Genomic DNA, 19,277 nt, shown 5'->3' on the forward strand with positions numbered 1-19,277 from the left:
GATTTACGTTGTGGAAAACTCTCAAGCTGCTCTTGGAAAACGGATTATAAAGAGGAAGGAAGGAAGCAGAGACTAGTTAGGGATTATTAGGTAAAAATGATAATGGCTCAGAGGGAGGTGGTAGCTAGCAGTGAGCAGTTTTGATGCACCGATACATTACTAGGTAGTAGGATACAGAAATGAACAATATAAATTCTTCTCTTCATGAAACTCACAGATTAGCTAAAGAAGTCTAAGAAGAACTGTCATAGTGTTCAGTTGTGTTGAATGAATGTTGGCCAGGTGTACAAGAAAAGAATTAGGAAAGAAGGGTGATCTAGACAGTGGACTTAACATATTCAAAGCATGAGGGAACATGGCATATTTATAAAATTACACATGGGGCTTATGTTGCTGGAATGAAGGTTATGCCTGCAGACATAGCAGGAGTAAAGGCTAAAAAATAGAATGATGCACAGAAGGCATTTGTTTACAATCTTAATGAGTTTTGACTCTATCTTAAATGCAAGAATAATAATAGGATCAAATGCACATTTTAGAAAAATCACCCTAGCACTTGGAACTACAAGCCAGGAGACCAATTAACAAAGTATTGAAGTATTCTAGGTAATGATCACTAGTAATAATATTCCAGTCTGTAAGTTATGTACCCAGCTGTAATTATATGTGTGTTTTGTCTTTGACCCAAACATCTTTAAAGCTGAAGTAGAAGTGGGGAGTCTAAAATAATTGTTAACTTGAATCCAATTGATGTTGAGATTCTTATGGTTCTTGTCCCAGGTTATGTCCCCAGGATGCGAGCTCTGTGATAGAGATTAATATGCAAGAGCCTCACCGGGGAGTGTTCATGGGACTATTATTACCTGCAGGGAAGGAAATAAATAGGTTGGGGTGGAGGGAGTTGGGCTGCCATCCAGTCTAACAAAAGGCCCATCTCACCCACCAGGGGACTTGGTTCCTTCTACAGATAATCAGTACCCACTCTTTGCTTGTCAGTGTATGCAGCCCCTAAGGTGAAAGACAGTTACTTAGGTCAGACTTGACAGAACTAAACAGAAGAATGTCATGATTAGGAACATTTGAAGAATCTAGTGAAGAACTCTTAGGATAGTCATTTGACAAAAGACGAAGATTTTTATAAATGCAGTGCCCTTAGTTTTATATAATAAGGGCGTTATTTATTGAACACTTCAAATGGGCTGAGTGCATTATTGAGTTCTTCATGTCTCTTAGCTCATTGAACCCTCACAACAGTCCTTGCAATAAGTCCTGTTTTCCTCAGTTTTATAGTTGATAAAACAGAGATACCCAGCATCGATAACTTGCCAAGATCTCATAGCTGCTTAGTGTCCGTCTAGGAAACCATTTCTGATGAGGCCATGAAGTCATCCTACACCATAGTGCTGTGCATATTCTGAAATAACTTTAGGAAAAGTCACCATTTCCAATAATGCAATATAAGAGAATATATTATTTGATAAAAGTGATTTTTAATAAAGATGACTTCATGAGCGGTTTCTGATTATATGCTTTATATAAACAAAATGGATTTAAAAGTAGAATGTGACTCATTCTTTTAAATTCCCATATTCTCTATAATTGATGACTGCTTTCTACCTCTTTTTTTTAACCTTTTGGACTAAATCTGCACTTGTGTTCATTCTTTCATTTATTAGTGAACTCTTAACTGAAGGAGCACAGTTATAGTAAGAGAATTTTGTTGCCTTATGAGAAAAGCTACAGAAATAACCTCTGTTGAATGCAACTTTCTTTTGGAAGTTTCATCATATATATTAGAAATGAGAGGAAGATAAATAAAATTCCTTGTTAAGCTTATGATAATAAAAAAAAACGTGACAAGCATAGTAAAAAGAATTATTTCTCATTTACGGTTTTTCTCATTGCTGAGTTCATCAGCCTAATGCACAGCTTTATTAACTTGTCTTATGGGTTTCTAACAATGAACTGTGTATTTCGAGTTCCGTAAACATCTCTGTCCCCAAGCAGCAAGTTAGTAATGTGAATCTATACTGTGCCAAAATTAATGTTTTATCATTTTCCTGGGTGTGTTTTTTATGTTCTTGCCTTGTAGGCCTGTAATTTATTCCCATAACCTCGTTCTCTATCAGAATGACCAGTAAAAGCTCACTACAGTTATATGTTTTAAAAATCATATCATTTTTATAGCATAGTTTTAAAAATGTATATTTATTCAGATGTATTTTAGCATCTACTGTCATTCTAAATGTCTTCTTGGAGTTGACATTGTAGTGGGGAGAGAGAGTTGGTAAATAAATAATAAAGCATGTAGCATGTCTAAGGTATGGGGGTTGGAGCAGTAAAGTTCCAGAAGGAGAAGAGAGGGCTCTAGGATGGGTTAGAATGGGAAGCAGTGTGGTCATGGAAGGCTTTATAAGAAGACATTTGAGCCAGACTGCAGGGCATGAGCAAGTGAGCTGTGCATTTGTCCTGGCTTGAAATGGTTGGGCATTTAAATCCTACCAGAAATGGGGGTGGATTGATTTTCTAAGGTTTCTGTGTTATTACTTATATGCTAATATATTTTCAACGAATCACATGTTAAGGGGTTTGTAGACTGTGGTATATATGCCAAACAAATATATGGTGTTTTTATGTCTAATTGACATTTTTCTGATGTGTGAGCACCCTTTCTGATTTGCTTATTAGGATGGGGAAGTTTAGTGAAAATGAAGAAGTATATATACTTGGGCTTTTTAATATTTCCTTTAAAAACTTACAAAGAACTATCTAAACAACACATGAGTACAGTTCACTTATATATATATAAGAACCTTTTGATTGGATCAATCAATCCAAATTTATTGGAAAATAAATTTTCTCAAAATTTATTCTACTTCCTGAGAACATTTAAAATTCTAATCAGATGCTCAATTATCTCTTAGATGAGAAAGAAGAGGGTATCCTGGGAAGCATACTATTACCTAGTTTTCAAATAGCTATGCTTACCTCTGAGGACCACATTAATCGCAAATATGCTTTTAAGGTAAGGAAATAGTCATACTTTTTATTCTGTATTTGAATCTTGCACTGATTTAAAAAATGGATTATAAAAAAATATTTTAGTGATGGTCATTTTTATACTTAAAATATATTAACAGTCTTAAGTTTGAGTAGGAGAATCCCTTTTAATTAGGAAGCATGTTCTCAAATATCTAAGAGCCAGGTGTCTTCATGTCTATACTTCACAATGGTTCTAGATAAAGCAAATATGTAAAAATGCTAATAATTGGTAAATACAGCTGTAGGTGTCCTGGTGATCACATACTATTCTTTGAAGGATACTGTATATTTGAATTTTTTTCATAATAAATTTGGGGAAGAAGACTGTAGGAGACAACTGTGGTTTTTAATATATGTACATTTATGATCTTAGAGAGTATTTGCAAAGATGTTCTTGGGTCTAAGTACATAATGAACATCAGGTAATTTTGAGATAGTGTTGACATTGAGATGTTAAAACTTACTAAATCCAGTCAGACCCGAGCCCCCCTCCTTGACTAGCAATGCCTATCCACTTCTCATATGCTGGTTTGTGAAATACCTCAAGTTAAAGGCCACTTTAATGATATTTTGGTTATTTTTGTTTTCAAAAGCCATTCTGCATTCTTTGCTTTATGACTGTGGCTGAAATAAATTTTAGAGGTTACTTATTTTTTAAGTCAGTTTTAAGAACTCTGAAGGATTTGATGTAAAAATTTCATTTGAAGGGGAAGGTAAGGGTAACATATGCTGTAATTTAACAGTGAAAATGTTTGCAGCCCTATAAAACTGCTCCCATTTTTACTGCCCATCCACTTTTTTAAAGAATACCTAGGACTGCAGCTTATTTACAGCTTTTGCTCATTAACATATTCATTATTAGCTATGGAGAACAAAGCAGGAAAGTTAGAGTGGTGGGCGGGGGCTGGGGGGTAATGATGGACAGCCTTAATGAGAAAGTGATGTCCGAGCAGACACTGTGGGTAAGAAGGGAATGGCCTGGAATTTCAATAAATTTTATTAACATCGTAAACCAGAGAAACAGAATTAAGTATTTATGATGCTATAACAAAATTTAATACTGGTAACTTAAAATAATAAATTGATAAAAGTTACTTTCACATGTAAGACTGTATGATACTGTTATTTGATCATGAACTTAATTTTTGTGTTTGCTCATCAATTTGGCAAAAGTTCATTGAATGTTCTCTGATAGGGTATTTTGCTGGGTTCTTAAGACTCTTAAGTATTAGAATGTTGAAGTCTCAATAACAGTGACCATGCGTGTTAGGTGTACTTTCTCTGTAATTATTTGGTTTTGATATTAATTTTATTTTATCTGTAACAAGGGTAGTAATTTCTCTCTCAAATTCTCTCTTTTGCAATGTTGTTTCCTTCAAATTTATGAGCCACTTTTGACACTGAAGCTACTGCTTATCACAATGGTGAGTAGAAAGTTGATGGACGATTGTAGAACTTAAAGCTAGATAGCAGACTCTGTCATTATCTAGTAAATATTTCCACTTGACAGCTGGCAGGCATGGTGTGGTTTGTTGGCATAGGAGTTGTGCCTGTACCTTGAACTTCTAGCACTAGCCCTGTTTCTTCCATTGATCACAGATGTGGACAGTGGTCTTTCATTCATTTCTCCAAAAACCCGATTCAGGCAGTCTTGACTTTTTTTTTTTTTTTTTAAAGATTTTTATTTTTTTATTTATTTACTTGACAGAGAGATAGAGAGAGCGCAAGTAGGCAGAGTGGCAGGCGGAGGGAGAGGGAGAAGAAATCTCTCCACCGAGCAGGGAGCTTGAGCAGAGTGCCTGATGCAGGGTCAGTCCCAAGGCAGATGCTTAACCAACTGAGCCACCCAGGAATCCCAGTTAAAATGTATGTTAAAATTTAAATAATTCAGACAGGAAAGAAACCAGTAGAATAAAAGTAGATAATCCCTCCTTTTATTTCAGGCAGTCTTGGCTTTAATCATTTTAACAACATGTAGCATTTGAGCTGATTCTTTTACATTGTTTCCATGGATAGTTTTTTTTTTTTTTAAGATTTTATTTATTTATTTGACAGACAGAGATCACAAGCAGGCAAAGAGACAGGTAGAGAGAGAGGCAGAGAGAGAGAAGGGAGGAAGCAGGCTCCCTGCTGAGCAGAGAGCCTGATGCGGGGCTCGATCCCAGGACCCCGAGATCATGACCTGAGCTGAAGGCAGAGGCTTTAACCCACTGAGCCACCCAGGGGCCCCTCCATGGATAGTTTTATATCGCCAGCAAAGTCTAATGAGATTTGTTGCTTATAGAGTTATTTGGATCACTGTGTTCATTCAATTTATTTGTGTTGATTCTTTCTGAAAAAAAAATTTGTTGAAAAAGCTACTTTGACACTTTAATGAAGCAGATAGTCAAGATTTCAGAGTAAAGTCTGTAGCTCCAGATTTATTCCTCTCCAGTTTTTATATTCAGCAGACTGTGTACTTCGTACTCTCCTTTACCTCATTGTATGCTGGGATAACTTTTGTTTTTCCTTGTCTTTCAGTGTGTGATGGGAAACTGTCACAGGCATTTTTACATGGAAATTAAGAATGTTTCCTCCACAGAATTCTCTGCCTTGCCCTTTTTTTCTACTTTGATACAGCTACTAATGCTGTCCTTCTTTGCCCTGTCAGCCCATGTGCTAAGCTGAGCTCTTAGTGTTCACACATTGGACAGGAGTTCCTCGTTGATGCCTTTATTTCATTTTTCTTCCATTTCTTAGGAACAGAGGCAGAGTGAACCACTATAAAGATAAAAACCCACTTAACCACTTACATAGGCCTTCCTCAAACCCAAAATATTTACTTTTTTTTTAATATTTTATTTATTTGACAGAGAGAAATCACAACTAGGCAGAGAGGCAGGCAGAGAAGAGAGGAGGAAGCAGGCTCCCCACTGAGCAGAGAGCCTGATGCGGGGCTCGATCCCAGGACTCTGGGATCATGACCTGAGCCAAAGGCAGAGGCTTTAACCCACTGAGCCACCCAGGCACCCAATATTACATTTTTCTAACATCTTAATTCTATTTTTTTTTTCAGTGTTCCAAGGTTCATTGTTTATGCACCACACCCAGTGCTCCATGCAACAAAATATTTACATTTTAACTCTGAAACTTGAGATGAAAAGCTAAAGGGAAATACCATTTTGGATCATTTCTACATCTTTTATATTTGTGTGTCTATGAGGATTAAACAAAACGCTTTAACAACCGTACCTTTTGAAGACTGAAGAAATTGCTAACACAAAGGGGAAATGCTATATTTCTATTAATTTTGTTGCTAGTTGCTCTAGAACATTCTTTTTTTGGTTGAAGTATTATTGGCATACAATTAGTTTCAGGTGAACATCATAATGATTTGCTATCTTTATATATTATGAAATGATCCCCACAATTAGTCTCCTTACCATTTGTCACTATACAATTATTACAATATTATTGACTGTATTCCTTATGCTGTACATTATATCCCTGTGACTTAGTTATGTTATAATTGGATGTTTATACATCTTAATCCTCTTCACCTTTTTCGCCTACCCTCCAATCCCTCCTGCATCTGGTAACCAGAATTTTGTCCCTGTATCTTTGACTCTGTTTCTGTTTTGTTTTATTTGTTCATTTGTTTTGTTGTTTAGGTTCCACATATAAGTACAATCAGACAGTAGTTGTCTTCCACTGTCAGATGTATAACACCTGGCATAATAGACCTCCAGGTCTACCCATGTCATTGAAAGATTCCATTTCTTTTTTATGCCTAAGTAATACCCTTCTGTGTGTGTCTGCCACATCTGCTCTAGCCATTCGTCTATCAGTGGACACTAAGCCTGCTTCGTATCTTGGCTATTGTAAATAATGCTGCCATGGGAGTGCATATATCTCTTTGGTTTTTGTTTTGTCTTTAAAGGGTTTATTTATCTATTTGAGAGTGAGAGCATGTGCACAGCAGGGTGGGGGAGAGAGAGAGAATGAATCCCAAGCAGGCTTCATACGCAGCATGGCTTGATGCCAGGCTCCATCCCAGACTCCATCCCACGACCCCGAGATCAGCACCCAAGCCGAGTCCGATGCTTAACCAGCTGAGCCATCCATGCATATTTCTCTGAATTGGTGTTTTTTTCTTTGAATAAGAAGAGGATTTGCTGGATTGTTGAATAGTTCTATTTTTAATGGAACATTCTTGAATAGAGGTGTAAATTGTAGTAAACGGAAATTGCTAGGGATGCGTACATGGAACAGGCATGGCAAGGAGGCATAACAAGGAAACTCATTTCTTACCTCCTTTCCTTCCCACACACCTTTTTTCCTCATTTTGATTTTCAGAGGAAAAATGGCAATGTTAGGAAGACATTTTAATAGTTACCTTTTTTTCAAGATTGAATTATATTTTAAGTCACTCATTTCTGTAACTATGTACAAGCCAAGTCTGCTTTCTTAGAAAGTTGATAGTGATGATCTTTGTAGGGAACCACTTAACTGTCTTTCTTTTTCCTTTATAGATCCCATGTATCTGTTTACAATGATCCTGTCATTTTCAATCAGGCAGCCCATCCAAACATGCGGACCTATTATTTCTGCACTGATACAGGAAAGGAAATGGAGTTGTGGATGAAAGCCATGTTAGACGCTGCCCTGGTACAGACAGAACCTGTGAAAAGGTAAAGGCTTGTAGGGAAAATAATGGTGATTGCCACTTACATTTTATTCCATGCCTGGCAAGTGTATATCGTTATCATAGTACATATCATTAGTCATGATATAAAACCATTTTTTCCTCAGAAATCAAGGATTAATTCATGTTCTAATTAAATTAATACACCGTTAGTTAATTTGAGATACCACCTGCATTTTTATTCCACATTTCCTCTTTATTCATTTCACCTATCAGTGTACTGAGGTGAATCCAGAATCCTAACATTCAAACTGAATATTCTTTCTTCTTACAGAATTACCTTTAATTTCCGGTAAGTACATTTTTAATTGTTATCTTAAACCTACACAGGACAGTGTTTTAAAGCCTAAATCCTAAAAGAGAATTTATAATCATGAAGTTAATTTTATTGTGCTTTTATATTGTTGTATTTTTTTGGAGTGTAATAAATAGAAATAAAAAATTTTGATGAGTTTCATTTCTTCAGCATTTCCTGATTAATTCTGAAGATTTTATGATAAATGTCTCCAGAAAACAGCCCATTAAGCATTAAAATCATTTCTAAGTATGTCTGTTTCTTGATAAATTCTACCTTCTTTCTTTTGAAACTTAAGTACTTAGATTCTTTGCTAATTTAAATATCTAATATTAAAATTGATCCGTGATTTCTTTTTCTCTGCTTGAACATCTGAATCATTTTAATAATCAACTATATTAAGAACTAGTGAGAGGAAATCTGTTTATATATCTACTTAAAAAGCAGCTGAATAATGTGCTTTAAAAGAATTGTATTCCCATGATTTGGAGAAAGATCTGTGACACAATTAAGTTCTTTTCCAGTCAGCAGCAGTTGAGTATATACCTTACACAGGGAAAATGCTTACTTGCAAATTTGATCTTTTTTCTCTCTTCTCAGGGAATTAGGGGGTTGTTACAATATAAATCTTTAGTTTTGGTGGGGAGGAGGGTTAGTGTACATACTAATAAAGTCTTCTGACTCACTAGTTAAAAGATTGAAGTTGATGCTATGTAAATATATCTGTGTTTTTTTTTAATGTGTAGGTGAAAAGAATTAATTAAAAATCCTAAGATAATTTTAACCTTAAGGTAAAATTTTCAAGGAACTATTTAGAATAAAGAAATTTGTATTATAATTTAAATATATGATTTCTAGATAATCTCATATTGTATGTTACCCTTATCTCAGAATTTCAACTTCCATTTTTTTCTTATATTTTCCATGCTAAAAACTAATAATTACTCATAATTTAGGATTATAAAAATAATAGTATTTTGGTTGGACGTCTGATAACCTATTAGTTGATTATGTGCCTGTAACAATTTTTAGCAGGTTGTGTTGATATAATTTACTCAGCCAGAAATTATTGAAAACCACCTATGCGCCCTGCCTGATGTCACCATTATCCTGTAGGAATTGTGTCTTTTCTTGTACTTCTCGCTGTTGGCATTTTTATCCTGCCTTGTTGATCTCACTTAATATTTCAAACGGAAAGAACCTAATTATTGTAATATTTCATAAGTATAGGAAGAGTTTGTTTGCTTGGTTTTAAGGTAATGGGCTATCTTTCCTTTATGGCTAGAATACCTAACAAAATTTATCACAGTATATCACCTAAGAGATAAAATACCTAGCTTTTAACTAGATAGTTCATTTCTTATAAATTCATTTGTTCCCATTTGGAAAGTCAGTATATATGTCTTTTTTTTTTTTTTTTTAAGATTTTATTTATTTATTTGACAGATAGAGATCACAAGTAGGCAGAGAGGCAGGCAGAGAGAGAGAGGAGGAAGCAGGCTGTCCACAGAGCAGAGAGCCCGATGTGGGGCTCGATCCCAGAACCCTGGGATCATGACCTGAGCCGAAGGCAGAGGCTTTAACCCCCTGAGCCACCCAGGCGCCCCATATATGTCTTTTTTAATGACATTTCTTAAATGATAAGTCTTTGGAAAAATCAAGATAAAAAAGGCAATGCTTTTCTAATTTAAAATAATAGCTATAAATTAACTAGAAGTAACTACGTCTAAAAATTTTTTCAGATTAAAAAAATCTTTTTCAGATATTTGATATTCACTCTTAAACCCACTCCTTCACCCCTATATTTCATAAGGATAAATATGCTTTTATAAAAGTGTAAATCTTCTGTCTTTTAAGAGAAAGAAGCTCTGTAGCATATCTTTGTAAACTTTCCCAGTGTCTAATACTACTTCCAATCTAGAAGCTGTGAATTATATCCAACCTAAATACAGGGATCATACACAAAAATTTACGAAAAGTAGTCCCCTTTCTTTTTCTTGTTTCCCTCACTACTCGTATTCTAACCTCTGTCTATAGCTGTATGTGCGTGGGCTATATAGTTCCTGCCCGTGGCTAACACTGGCTGCAGTACCATGTTGGCATCCGATAGGAGCTGTAGTCTGTATTGAAGTGTGGACTCTTGGCTAGTTCTGGAAAGGCCTCCCAGATGGCATGAGCTTTGTGAGGTTGAGCTTTGAGGTTTAGACACTCAGCTTGGTTTTGTCAAGAGTCTGGAGGTGATTGGTATCAGAGAAGCTGATTCTCATCAAAAAGACCTAGCTAGAACCACTGGAATGGTGAGCAATGAAACGAGGCCCGGTCACGTACTGACAGGCAGCACATTCTTCCAGTGGGGAGGTGGACATGGAATGCCAGATTCTGCTCCAAAATTGCTTGATGAGATGGAATGATAATAGTGATAAAGTCTGTGGCAGCCAGTGATGTGCTCCCCTAGTCCTCACACAATCCTGTAACCCTGGTGCTACAGTTACCCCCATTTACTGAAGAGAAGACTGAGGCATAATAAATCTCCACAGCTTGTCCGGAGACACGGTCAGCAAGAGGTATTGCTGCAAGCTGAACACAGCTTGGTCTGGCTGTGAGAGCCCTTAACCAAAAGTCAGGTCCTCTTGAATACAGACATGCTGGTTAGTCCTACAGCTCCCATCTTTGATGGTATCAGACTCTAACTTCTTTGTGCGGCCATTTCCACAAACCAGACTCACGTTTGTCTCAAGATGAGTTAATCCCTCCTCCCAGCTGGAAACCACGTTGTTTATTTCAAATGATCAGCTGTGGTAGTCCTTCAAGGGTGGATTTTGTGGTTTTACTGTCAAAGGGCAATCCTAATTTGCTTTTTTTCCAGATTTCTAATGGGGTCACTCATCACTTTTTATCCTTCATTGCTTTTATATACACCGTATATTTTATGTTTTCTTCCCCACCTCCTTTCTGTTTATGCAGTATGATACTGTGCTTAAGTTTTCATATCACAATATTAGGGATTTATTAAGGCTTAGCATCTATGACCCTTCCAGTTTTTTTAATAAAGTCAAAGGTAATTTTACATTTTTCCTAGATGGAATCCAAGAAATAACACGTGCATTATTTCATCTAATTTACTACCATTTTCTTCTCTGATTTCAGAGTGGACAAGATTACATCTGAAAATGCACCAACTAAAGAAATCAATAACTTTCCCAACCATAGAGTGCTAATTAAACCAGAGGTCCAAAATAACCAGAAAAACAAGGAAATAAGCAAAAGTGAAGAAAAAAAGGCATTAGAAGCTGAAAAATACGGATTTCAGAAGGACGGTCAAGATAGACCTTTAACAAAAATTAATAGCGTAAAGTTGAATTCGCTGCCATCTGAATATGAGAGCGGGTCAACATGCCCAGCTCAGACTGGACACTATAGGCCAGTCAATGTGAATAGTTCGGAGAACAAAACAGTCAATGTCAGCCTGGCAGATCTTAGAGGTGGAAATCACCCAAGTATAGGGCCCTTACACACAGAGGCTGATCGAGTCATCCAGAGGACAAACTCGATGCAACAGTTGGAACAGTGGATTAAAATCCAGAAGGGGAGAGGTCACGAAGAAGAAACCAGGGGGTAAGTGTCTTGTCCTGTGTTCAGAACCCAGATTTCTTTCATACTGTGCCCGTGCAGATTGGTTTCTGACACACCTATTGAAAAATACTAGTTTAAGTAGCGTTTTTAGGCATTATAGCTTCCTCTCTTCATGGTAATCAGACATGAGTTTTTTTTTCTCTGTCTCCCATTGTTCCGTCCAGATTTCTCAAAGAGATCCCTGCCCTGTAGAGGAGAAAGTTAAACAAACAAGTCCAGTATACTGTGATACAATGAAGGAAGAGCATGGTACAAGAGCAGGGACAACCGACACAACCTGTGGGTCGAGGAAAACGCTTCTGCAGGAAGGGAAATGCAGGCTGAATGTAAAGGTGGCATGCTTGTCTTGGTTTAGATAGGCCAGACTGTGGAGTGGATAGGGAGCAGGAAAAGGAACCCAGAGACATCCAGTATGGCTTAGGTGCTTTGGCTGTGATGGTGCAGGAGAAACGAGGCTGGAGACAAGCCAGAAGAGATGTGTTCATGTTGGCGTTTCAGAAAGATTTCTCCAGCTGCAGGATCTGGAGAACAAATGAGAGGAAAGTTCAAAAGCTATTGAAGTGAAATAAAGAGAAGAAAGGGATGTATTTAAGGTAGGATTAACAAGACTAGTGGAGTGCTTAGATATGCTTGATTGTAAGCTATTCCTTGCAATTTAGTTTGAGTAATAGGGGAAAATCAAGAATGACACCCTGCTTTGAGGCCTCTGACCATCAGGGGTGGTATTTAGTGCCTTTAACCGCATAGAGAAGATTTGGAAAGAGAGAAAATAATAAATGACTGGAGAGGTTAAATTTGAGGTGCCTGAAGTCTATAGCTCCCAAGAGAAATCTGGACTTGAATAAGGTTTGGGGCATCATCATTATGTCAAAAGTACTTACAAGGAAGGTTGAGAGAAGATAAATTTATTTAGCTGGAGTAAAATAAAGATTTAGCTGGGTAAAATAAAGATTCTAAAGGAAAACCTGAAAGAACCCTTACATTTAAGGGAAAAAACGGATTGCAGGGACCTGCAAAGGAGATGAAAAGTAAAGGCCAGAGGAAATGGAGGAAAAGCAGGCACCTACTGATGAGAAACAGTGTTCTGTCATTAGGCAGGAGTTTGGTGATACAAATTTTTAAAAATAATGTTGGAAGAATTACCTGAAGAATTACTGTGACTCTTACCCCTCAGTAGTAGAAAACTATAAAACAATGACATGAATGTGTTTCGGTTAAATGAAGATTAACCTAACAGTGAGACTTCTGAGGTATAGGAACGTTCTTCCAGTTTGCTCAGTTGGCGTGGCTGACGTCTGTGCCTGTCAGCCAGAGTCTCTCCTTTCAGGAACAGCTCAAAGGCCTGGGTGCACTTGGCCTCATCTTTTGTTACCTCACCCAGCTCTGCAAAAACACTCCCACAATGTGTTCACTTTCATTTTCTTCTTCTCCACCCTCAGCACTCACTTTTCTGATTTTCCCAGGGGAGAATTGTGAGACATATTTATTATTTCTGGCTGAAGAGAAGCCAGAGTTAGTTCGGGACAGGGGCGGAGGCTGAACAGATGTTTGATTGTACTTAAGGTAACCATTTTCAGGGAAACAATAATAAAAGTCCCAGCCAGAAAATTTGCTGAATCTCTACCCAGCAAATTAAATCTCACTTGTTAGTGAAATCACTGTCCTCAATGATTTCATACTTTCTTACAGTTGAAACTATAGTTAAAAAGGGTCAACAGACATCTGGAAGTTAGGTTTTCTTAATTGTTGGGCATAAATATTAGTTTCAAGAACTTTTGGGTTTCTTGATTGGTATAATTAACATGCGTAAAGGCTTTCTGTGAGACTTTTTCTTTTCAATGCAGACCTACGGCTTTTGAAGGTTATTTTGAGCTAGGATTTCCTGTGTTTTTCTCCCCTCCAACTTTGGATTCTCTGGCTAGAGTGTACTTTGGGTCATTGAGATAGATCATCTACATTATCATATGAACTTCATATTTAAAAAATAGTTGTGATGTTTTATAATGAAATAATTTTTACTGCTGGAAAGAAGCATATGGGTTATTCATATTGTGATTCATTTTGTAAAACTTTTATGAAAAGCTTGCTTTTAAAGTTCTGATGGAAAGAAAAGAGGTTCAATATTTAGTCAAACAGTAGATCCCTGCATCTGTGAGCAGAGCTTTTAAGTTTCTTTGTGCGTGGCAAGCACTGTTAAGACGCATGGTGCCTTAATCCATTGTTCTGCGTGGCAGAATCCCAGGGACAGGGTTTTCATGGTGTTTGACAGGCAGCTGCTGGTGAATGGAGCACCAAACCTGATGAAGGAGCTCACAGTGTTCATTTCTTAAGCTTTCACTTAAAAGTAAACCACACTTTGCTTAATTTGAATTTCTTTGGGCAAAACCACTGAAGAAAACTAGTTTTTTGAAAAACAGGTCTCAAAGTGCTAGAAAGCATATGGGCTAAAAATAAATTTACTTGATAATAATGTAACTTTCTATTAAAATTCTTCAAAGGTGGTTTCAAAGATGACAGAAGAGCCTTTTAAACTTTGTAATCATTAATTAGCCTACTCTTAATGATCATATGGTATGTTAATAGTTCACGTTCCATGTACATCTCTACAAGAGGGTCCAGCTCACAGATTGTGAATGCTTCAAGAGCACTGATGGAGGTGTTTGGTGCAGAAGTTTCTGAAATGGGATTTAAACATTAGTTTATAGACTGTTTTTAATTGTATATTAGACCCATCCTTACATGTTTATAAATAATCTTTTCCCATATTTCCAAACTGGATATAAAGTTAGTATTTATATTATCATATATTCTTCTATGATATAGTTCAGTGCTTAGTACAGAGCTTTTGCATATTTTCTCTATAATAGTTCTTAAATTTGTGAATGACCAAAGTTCTTGAATTTGTAAATGACCAAATCAAGGTATGTTGGGGTAAATTGCTTTAGTACTAGGACCGAATTTCTTGGATGAAATCTATTTCTGTGACTGACACGCTTCTTAAGCAGATAGCCGTGGGGTTGCCAGTTCTGGACTTTTTCCAGTTTCTAGCTTTAGTGTGAACAGAGGTGGGGATACGAAGGAAGACCAAGCAGAGAAAAAAATAGGAAATACGTGTGCTGAGAAAGCAGCAAAGAAGTGAATCTTTATGCTGGTTATATCAGAGTACTGGGTACCTTTCTCCTTCGCTCCAGCCCCAGAGGCATCCAGTGACTAGCCTGGCTTGCAGTAGCTCTTGTGGGGATGGGGGGAAGGGACAGGGAGGCACAGTGTCCAATTCTGAGCAAGCCTGTTACAAGTGAAGACTTTGAGAAGCTGAGGAACAACCAGCATGATGAAGGAAATTTAAGTTTAGGGATAAACAGTTGAAGGCATTAGAAATATTTCAAATACCTAGTAAGACAGGGAGTTTAGAACTGTAAGACAGTTTTGTGATCAAATCATCTTACAGATAAGAAAACCAAATCTCCAAAAGTTTCAGTTTGCCAGATTTGGGTAGCAATATGAAGGATTCTAGTAGCACTTTAAGATTATGCCCTTCCTAATTTGGGGGTTTATTTTTATTTTTAATTAAACCATTACAACTGAGAAGTTTTTTTTAATAATTGTCATAGTTTGGGAGAAATTTCTTCAAAGAGACGGATTATTTTGCTTTTTCATTAAATCCAAGTTTTGGGTATCATTGACATAATGAAAAGAATCCTGCTTAAGGAAATAAAAGAGACTTCATTCTAGTTCTGGCTGGCCTACGGACTATTCTTTAACCCAGGTATTAAAAGTAATATGAGGAAATTTTTTTAAAGAAAGGAATATGAGGGGCTCAGTCAGTAGGTAGAGCCTGGGACTCTTGACCTCAGAGTCATGAGTTTGAGCCCCACACTGGGCTTATGGATCACTTTAAATAATAAAATTAAAAGGAATATATACTCTTGGTCTTTCCTATCCTGTCCTCAAAACATGAACTACCCCACCTACCAACCCTGCAAAAAAAAAAAAAACCTACCACGCACACTGACATTGTCTGAGTCCCAAATGAACTCCAAAGTCTTTGTACTCAGTAGAAGAGCAAGGATCCTGGCCCTCCTGACTTTGGGTCAACTGTTTTTCTCCTCTTTACTATTTTTCCACTGTATTGCTCTGTTTTTCATGGCTTTATCCCCTCTGTGGGTGCTTTAAGCCACAAAAAAACGGTATATTTGAGACTCGCTCTGGTGTTTGTGTAAAGGTAACGTCATTTTAGTGCCCTAGTGGGCACAAATTACACAGGGATTTTTATTTCCCCATACCTCGTAGCTCAGATGCACCCAGTTCATTACACCAAATCACAACAAAGTCTTTTCTTACTATAACACATTAATAAGCATTGTTACTGACAACCGTCTTTGGGTCACACAGCTCTGACATCCAGGTTACCAGCCAAGGATCCCCAGATGATTAAAGAGTGTGGTCAAGTACCTTACACGTTGAGTCTTCCACCTTTTCTGGTCTATGTAATCATCAGCCTTTTGAGCATTTTAACATCCAGCAGGAGACAGCAAAATATTATGCAGTTATGCATGCCAAATTCCAAAATATGCTTTGTACTGAAAATACAGTACACAGAAGAAAAGCATTAACTAAACGTTGAAAGAAGAGGTCAGGAAACCTGAGTTTATGGGGTCCCAACTCTCCCACATTTGGTTTATTGAATTACATTTTATATTAGGATATAAATTTATCCCCAATATAGATGCTAGCATAAGATGAATACTTTTAAATCTGGATTTTATTGTGGTTACTGTTATTAAAAAGGTTGTGTTTGCATTTAGAATTTGATTTGTAATTACGTCTAATGACTATCTCTGAAGATAGTGAGGAAACACAAATGCTAACTTGATTTGAAATTTTTAATTTAATTAATTTAATTGACTTCTTGAAAATCCTTTTTATTTAATGTATCTGCTGGCATGAGGTTAACAAAAGGATAGTTTTGATCAATTCAGAGCAGTGCTTTTATTATAGTGTCTTTTTTTTAAAAAATTGTGATACAAAATTCTACTTTATTCTTTCATTTTAGAAAACTGGAATAAATAATCTGTGCTTAGTAAAGACCTACTGTATCCATATCCAAAAACACGGCATTTTAGAAGAACTTTATTTTAGCTGCTTAATGTCCATGAGGAACTTTTAGATTGCTTTAGGAAGCCTCCCACAAATGTTTATACCAAGGTGGAATATTCATTTCTATGCTAGAAACAGGAAAATTCCTGAGTTTTGCAGTTGTATATCTAAATATTGTCATGTTCAAGTAGTTTGTCTTTAAATGGTTCAGTTTTGAGCTTTAGCTTCAAGTCATTTTTATTTTTCAAATTAAGAAAAGTTATCAAGAGGAATTTTGTCTTCCAACCACAAATGTACTGATGTACTTCTTCCAGAAATAGTCATGCTTTCTGAAGGAAGCGTTGCAATAGAGGAATCACACAAACCTTGCAGGACTTCATTCCTGTCTTCTGGCTTCGTAGGCTCAACTCAGACGCTTCAGGATTTCATTGCTACATGGAGATCCCACTTAACTGTTCTGATGAGATGTAGGAAAAGATTCTGGGCGTCTGTTGATCTAAAAACAAGCTATAGAGACAGACTTGAGATTAGACCTTAGACATTCTTACTAATAAGTATTTTCCTTTTTTTAACCAAACTGTATGTTGTGTGAATTGTTTTTTATGTAAATAACAAAGATGTTTTTTAATGTTGTAAATTCTTAAAACTGAATTTCATAAAAAATTTAAAATCTATTCACGAATATCTTCTATCCTGTGTAAAATTGTGATCAACTTTTTAAAATAAGTCCCAATATATATATTTTACTTACCAGGAGGGGAAAAAGATGTACTCTAATTCAGAATCTAGGAAACAATTCTCTTGTTCATGTTTACATTTCAATTATTTTTTTTTATTTTAGAGTAATTTCTTATCAGACATTACCAAGAAATATGCCAAGCCACAGAGCCCAGGTTATGGCTCGCTATCCCGAGGGTTATAGAACACTCCCAAGGAACAGCAAGACCAGGCCGGAAAGTATCTGCAGTGTAACCCCTTCCACTCACGACCAAGCAGTAGGACCTGGAGCAGAAGAGAAACGGAGATCAATGAGAGATGACACGATGTGGCAGCTTTACGAATGGCAGCAGCGTCAGTTCTATAATAAGCAGAGCACCCTCCCTCGTCATGGTCCTTTGACCAGTCCCAAAACCATGGTTAACATTTCTGATCAGACCATGCACTCTATTCCCACATCACCTTCCCATGGGTCCATAGCTGCTTATCAGGGATACTCCCCTCAACGAACATACAGATCAGAAGTCTCTTCCCCAATTCAGAGAGGAGATGTGACGATAGACCGCAGGCACAGGGCCCACCACCCTAAGGTAAGCTAGCTGCTCATCTTGCGTTAACTACTGCTTTATGGATGCTCTGTCTTATTTCTGTCTACGCTATGCCTTTTTTTTTTTCTTTTTTTTTTTATTTATTTGACAGAGATCACAAGTAGGCAGAGAAGCAGGCAGAGAGAGAGAGGGGGAAGCAGGCTCCCCGCTGAGCCCGATGTGGGGCTCGACCCCAGGACCCTGAGATCATGACTTGAGCCAAAGGCAGAGGCTTTAACCCACAGCGCCACCCAGGCGCCCCCACTATGCCTTCTTTTAAATGTGAAAGACCAGTGGGGCGCCTGGGTGGCTCAGTGGATTGAGCCTCTGCCTTCGGCTAGGGTCATGGTCTCAGGGTCCTGGGATCGAGCCCCACATCGGGCTCTCTACTCAGTGGGGAGCCTGCTTCCCCCCCACCCCTCTCTGCCTGCCTCTACTTGTGATCTCTCTTTCTGTCAGATAAATAAATAAAATCTTTAAAATAAATGATAAAAAAAATAAATGTGAAAGACAAGAATATAGAGAGGAGGTAAGGAAGGCAGCTCTTCTGTTTTAAAAACTAAGCAAGAATAATCTGCAGTGTCAGAATCTCACATATAAAAACCTAAGCTTGCAGTGCATCGTCTCTCAAGAGCACAGAACTAGCTATTTTGAGCAGATGCTTTATGCACTGTTCTGTGCTAGACAGCATAGCTCATCAGCTGTCCGTGTAAATTAAGCCCACTTGCATTTTTATTGGCTCCTCACACACTTGAAAATTCGACCCCTGCCCCCTTCCAACATACCCCAACATACCTGCCTTCATACATCAGGCTCGTCCCGCTCTTTGCTTAGGTAAGTGCTGACCTCATCTTCTAACCAGCTGCTTGTATGGCTTATCGAAGTATCTCCTTAGACGGCCCAGTTTAATATCAGAAGAATAATGTACCAAGAAGCCCTCGTGTATATGCTTGTTTAAAATTAAGATTCACATAGCAATCATGTTTTAACTTGTACTTGCAGTTGGGTTAAGCATTGCTTAGTAGATTATGAGTGCACTCAGTGCTTTGTGTTAGTTAGCTTCTTATAATACTAAAGCCGTCGTCTCGATCAGTCAGCCTACATGCAGCCAGTTCTGTTCTGTCATTTCCTTTTTAATTCTAAAGAATTTTTTGCTTTATATCATTTTAAAATGTACCTTTTTGTATCCTTTTGACAGACTGAATCCTTCAGTTATAACATT

The 19,277-nt window shown here is 37.2% G+C and overlaps 1 protein-coding gene across 17 annotated transcripts in view; it reads left to right on the forward strand.

Annotated features, from left to right (window-relative positions):
• PLEKHA5 (pleckstrin homology domain containing A5) overlaps nucleotides 1–19,277 on the forward strand; it is a 238,784-nt gene that overhangs the window by 151,726 nt on the left and 67,781 nt on the right. For 6 of the 17 annotated variants that reach the window (XM_046011538.1, XM_046011540.1, XM_046011542.1 and 3 more), the window contains exons 8-11: nucleotides 2,925–3,025; nucleotides 7,597–7,712; nucleotides 11,169–11,636; nucleotides 17,593–18,058. In XM_046011538.1, the coding sequence (XP_045867494.1) occupies nucleotides 2,925–3,025; nucleotides 7,597–7,712; nucleotides 11,169–11,636; nucleotides 17,593–18,058 (1,151 nt within the window). Of the gene's footprint in view, nucleotides 1–2,924; nucleotides 3,026–4,430; nucleotides 4,467–7,595; nucleotides 7,713–8,000; nucleotides 8,019–11,168; nucleotides 11,637–17,592; nucleotides 18,059–19,277 lie in introns of those variants that run through there. The other 11 variants (XM_046011550.1, XM_046011536.1, XM_046011545.1 and 8 more) reach the window with 5 other exon arrangements.

The sequence above is a fragment of the Meles meles genome, chromosome 7, assembly GCF_922984935.1.
Source record: "Meles meles chromosome 7, mMelMel3.1 paternal haplotype, whole genome shotgun sequence".
NCBI lineage: Eukaryota > Metazoa > Chordata > Mammalia > Carnivora > Mustelidae > Meles > Meles meles.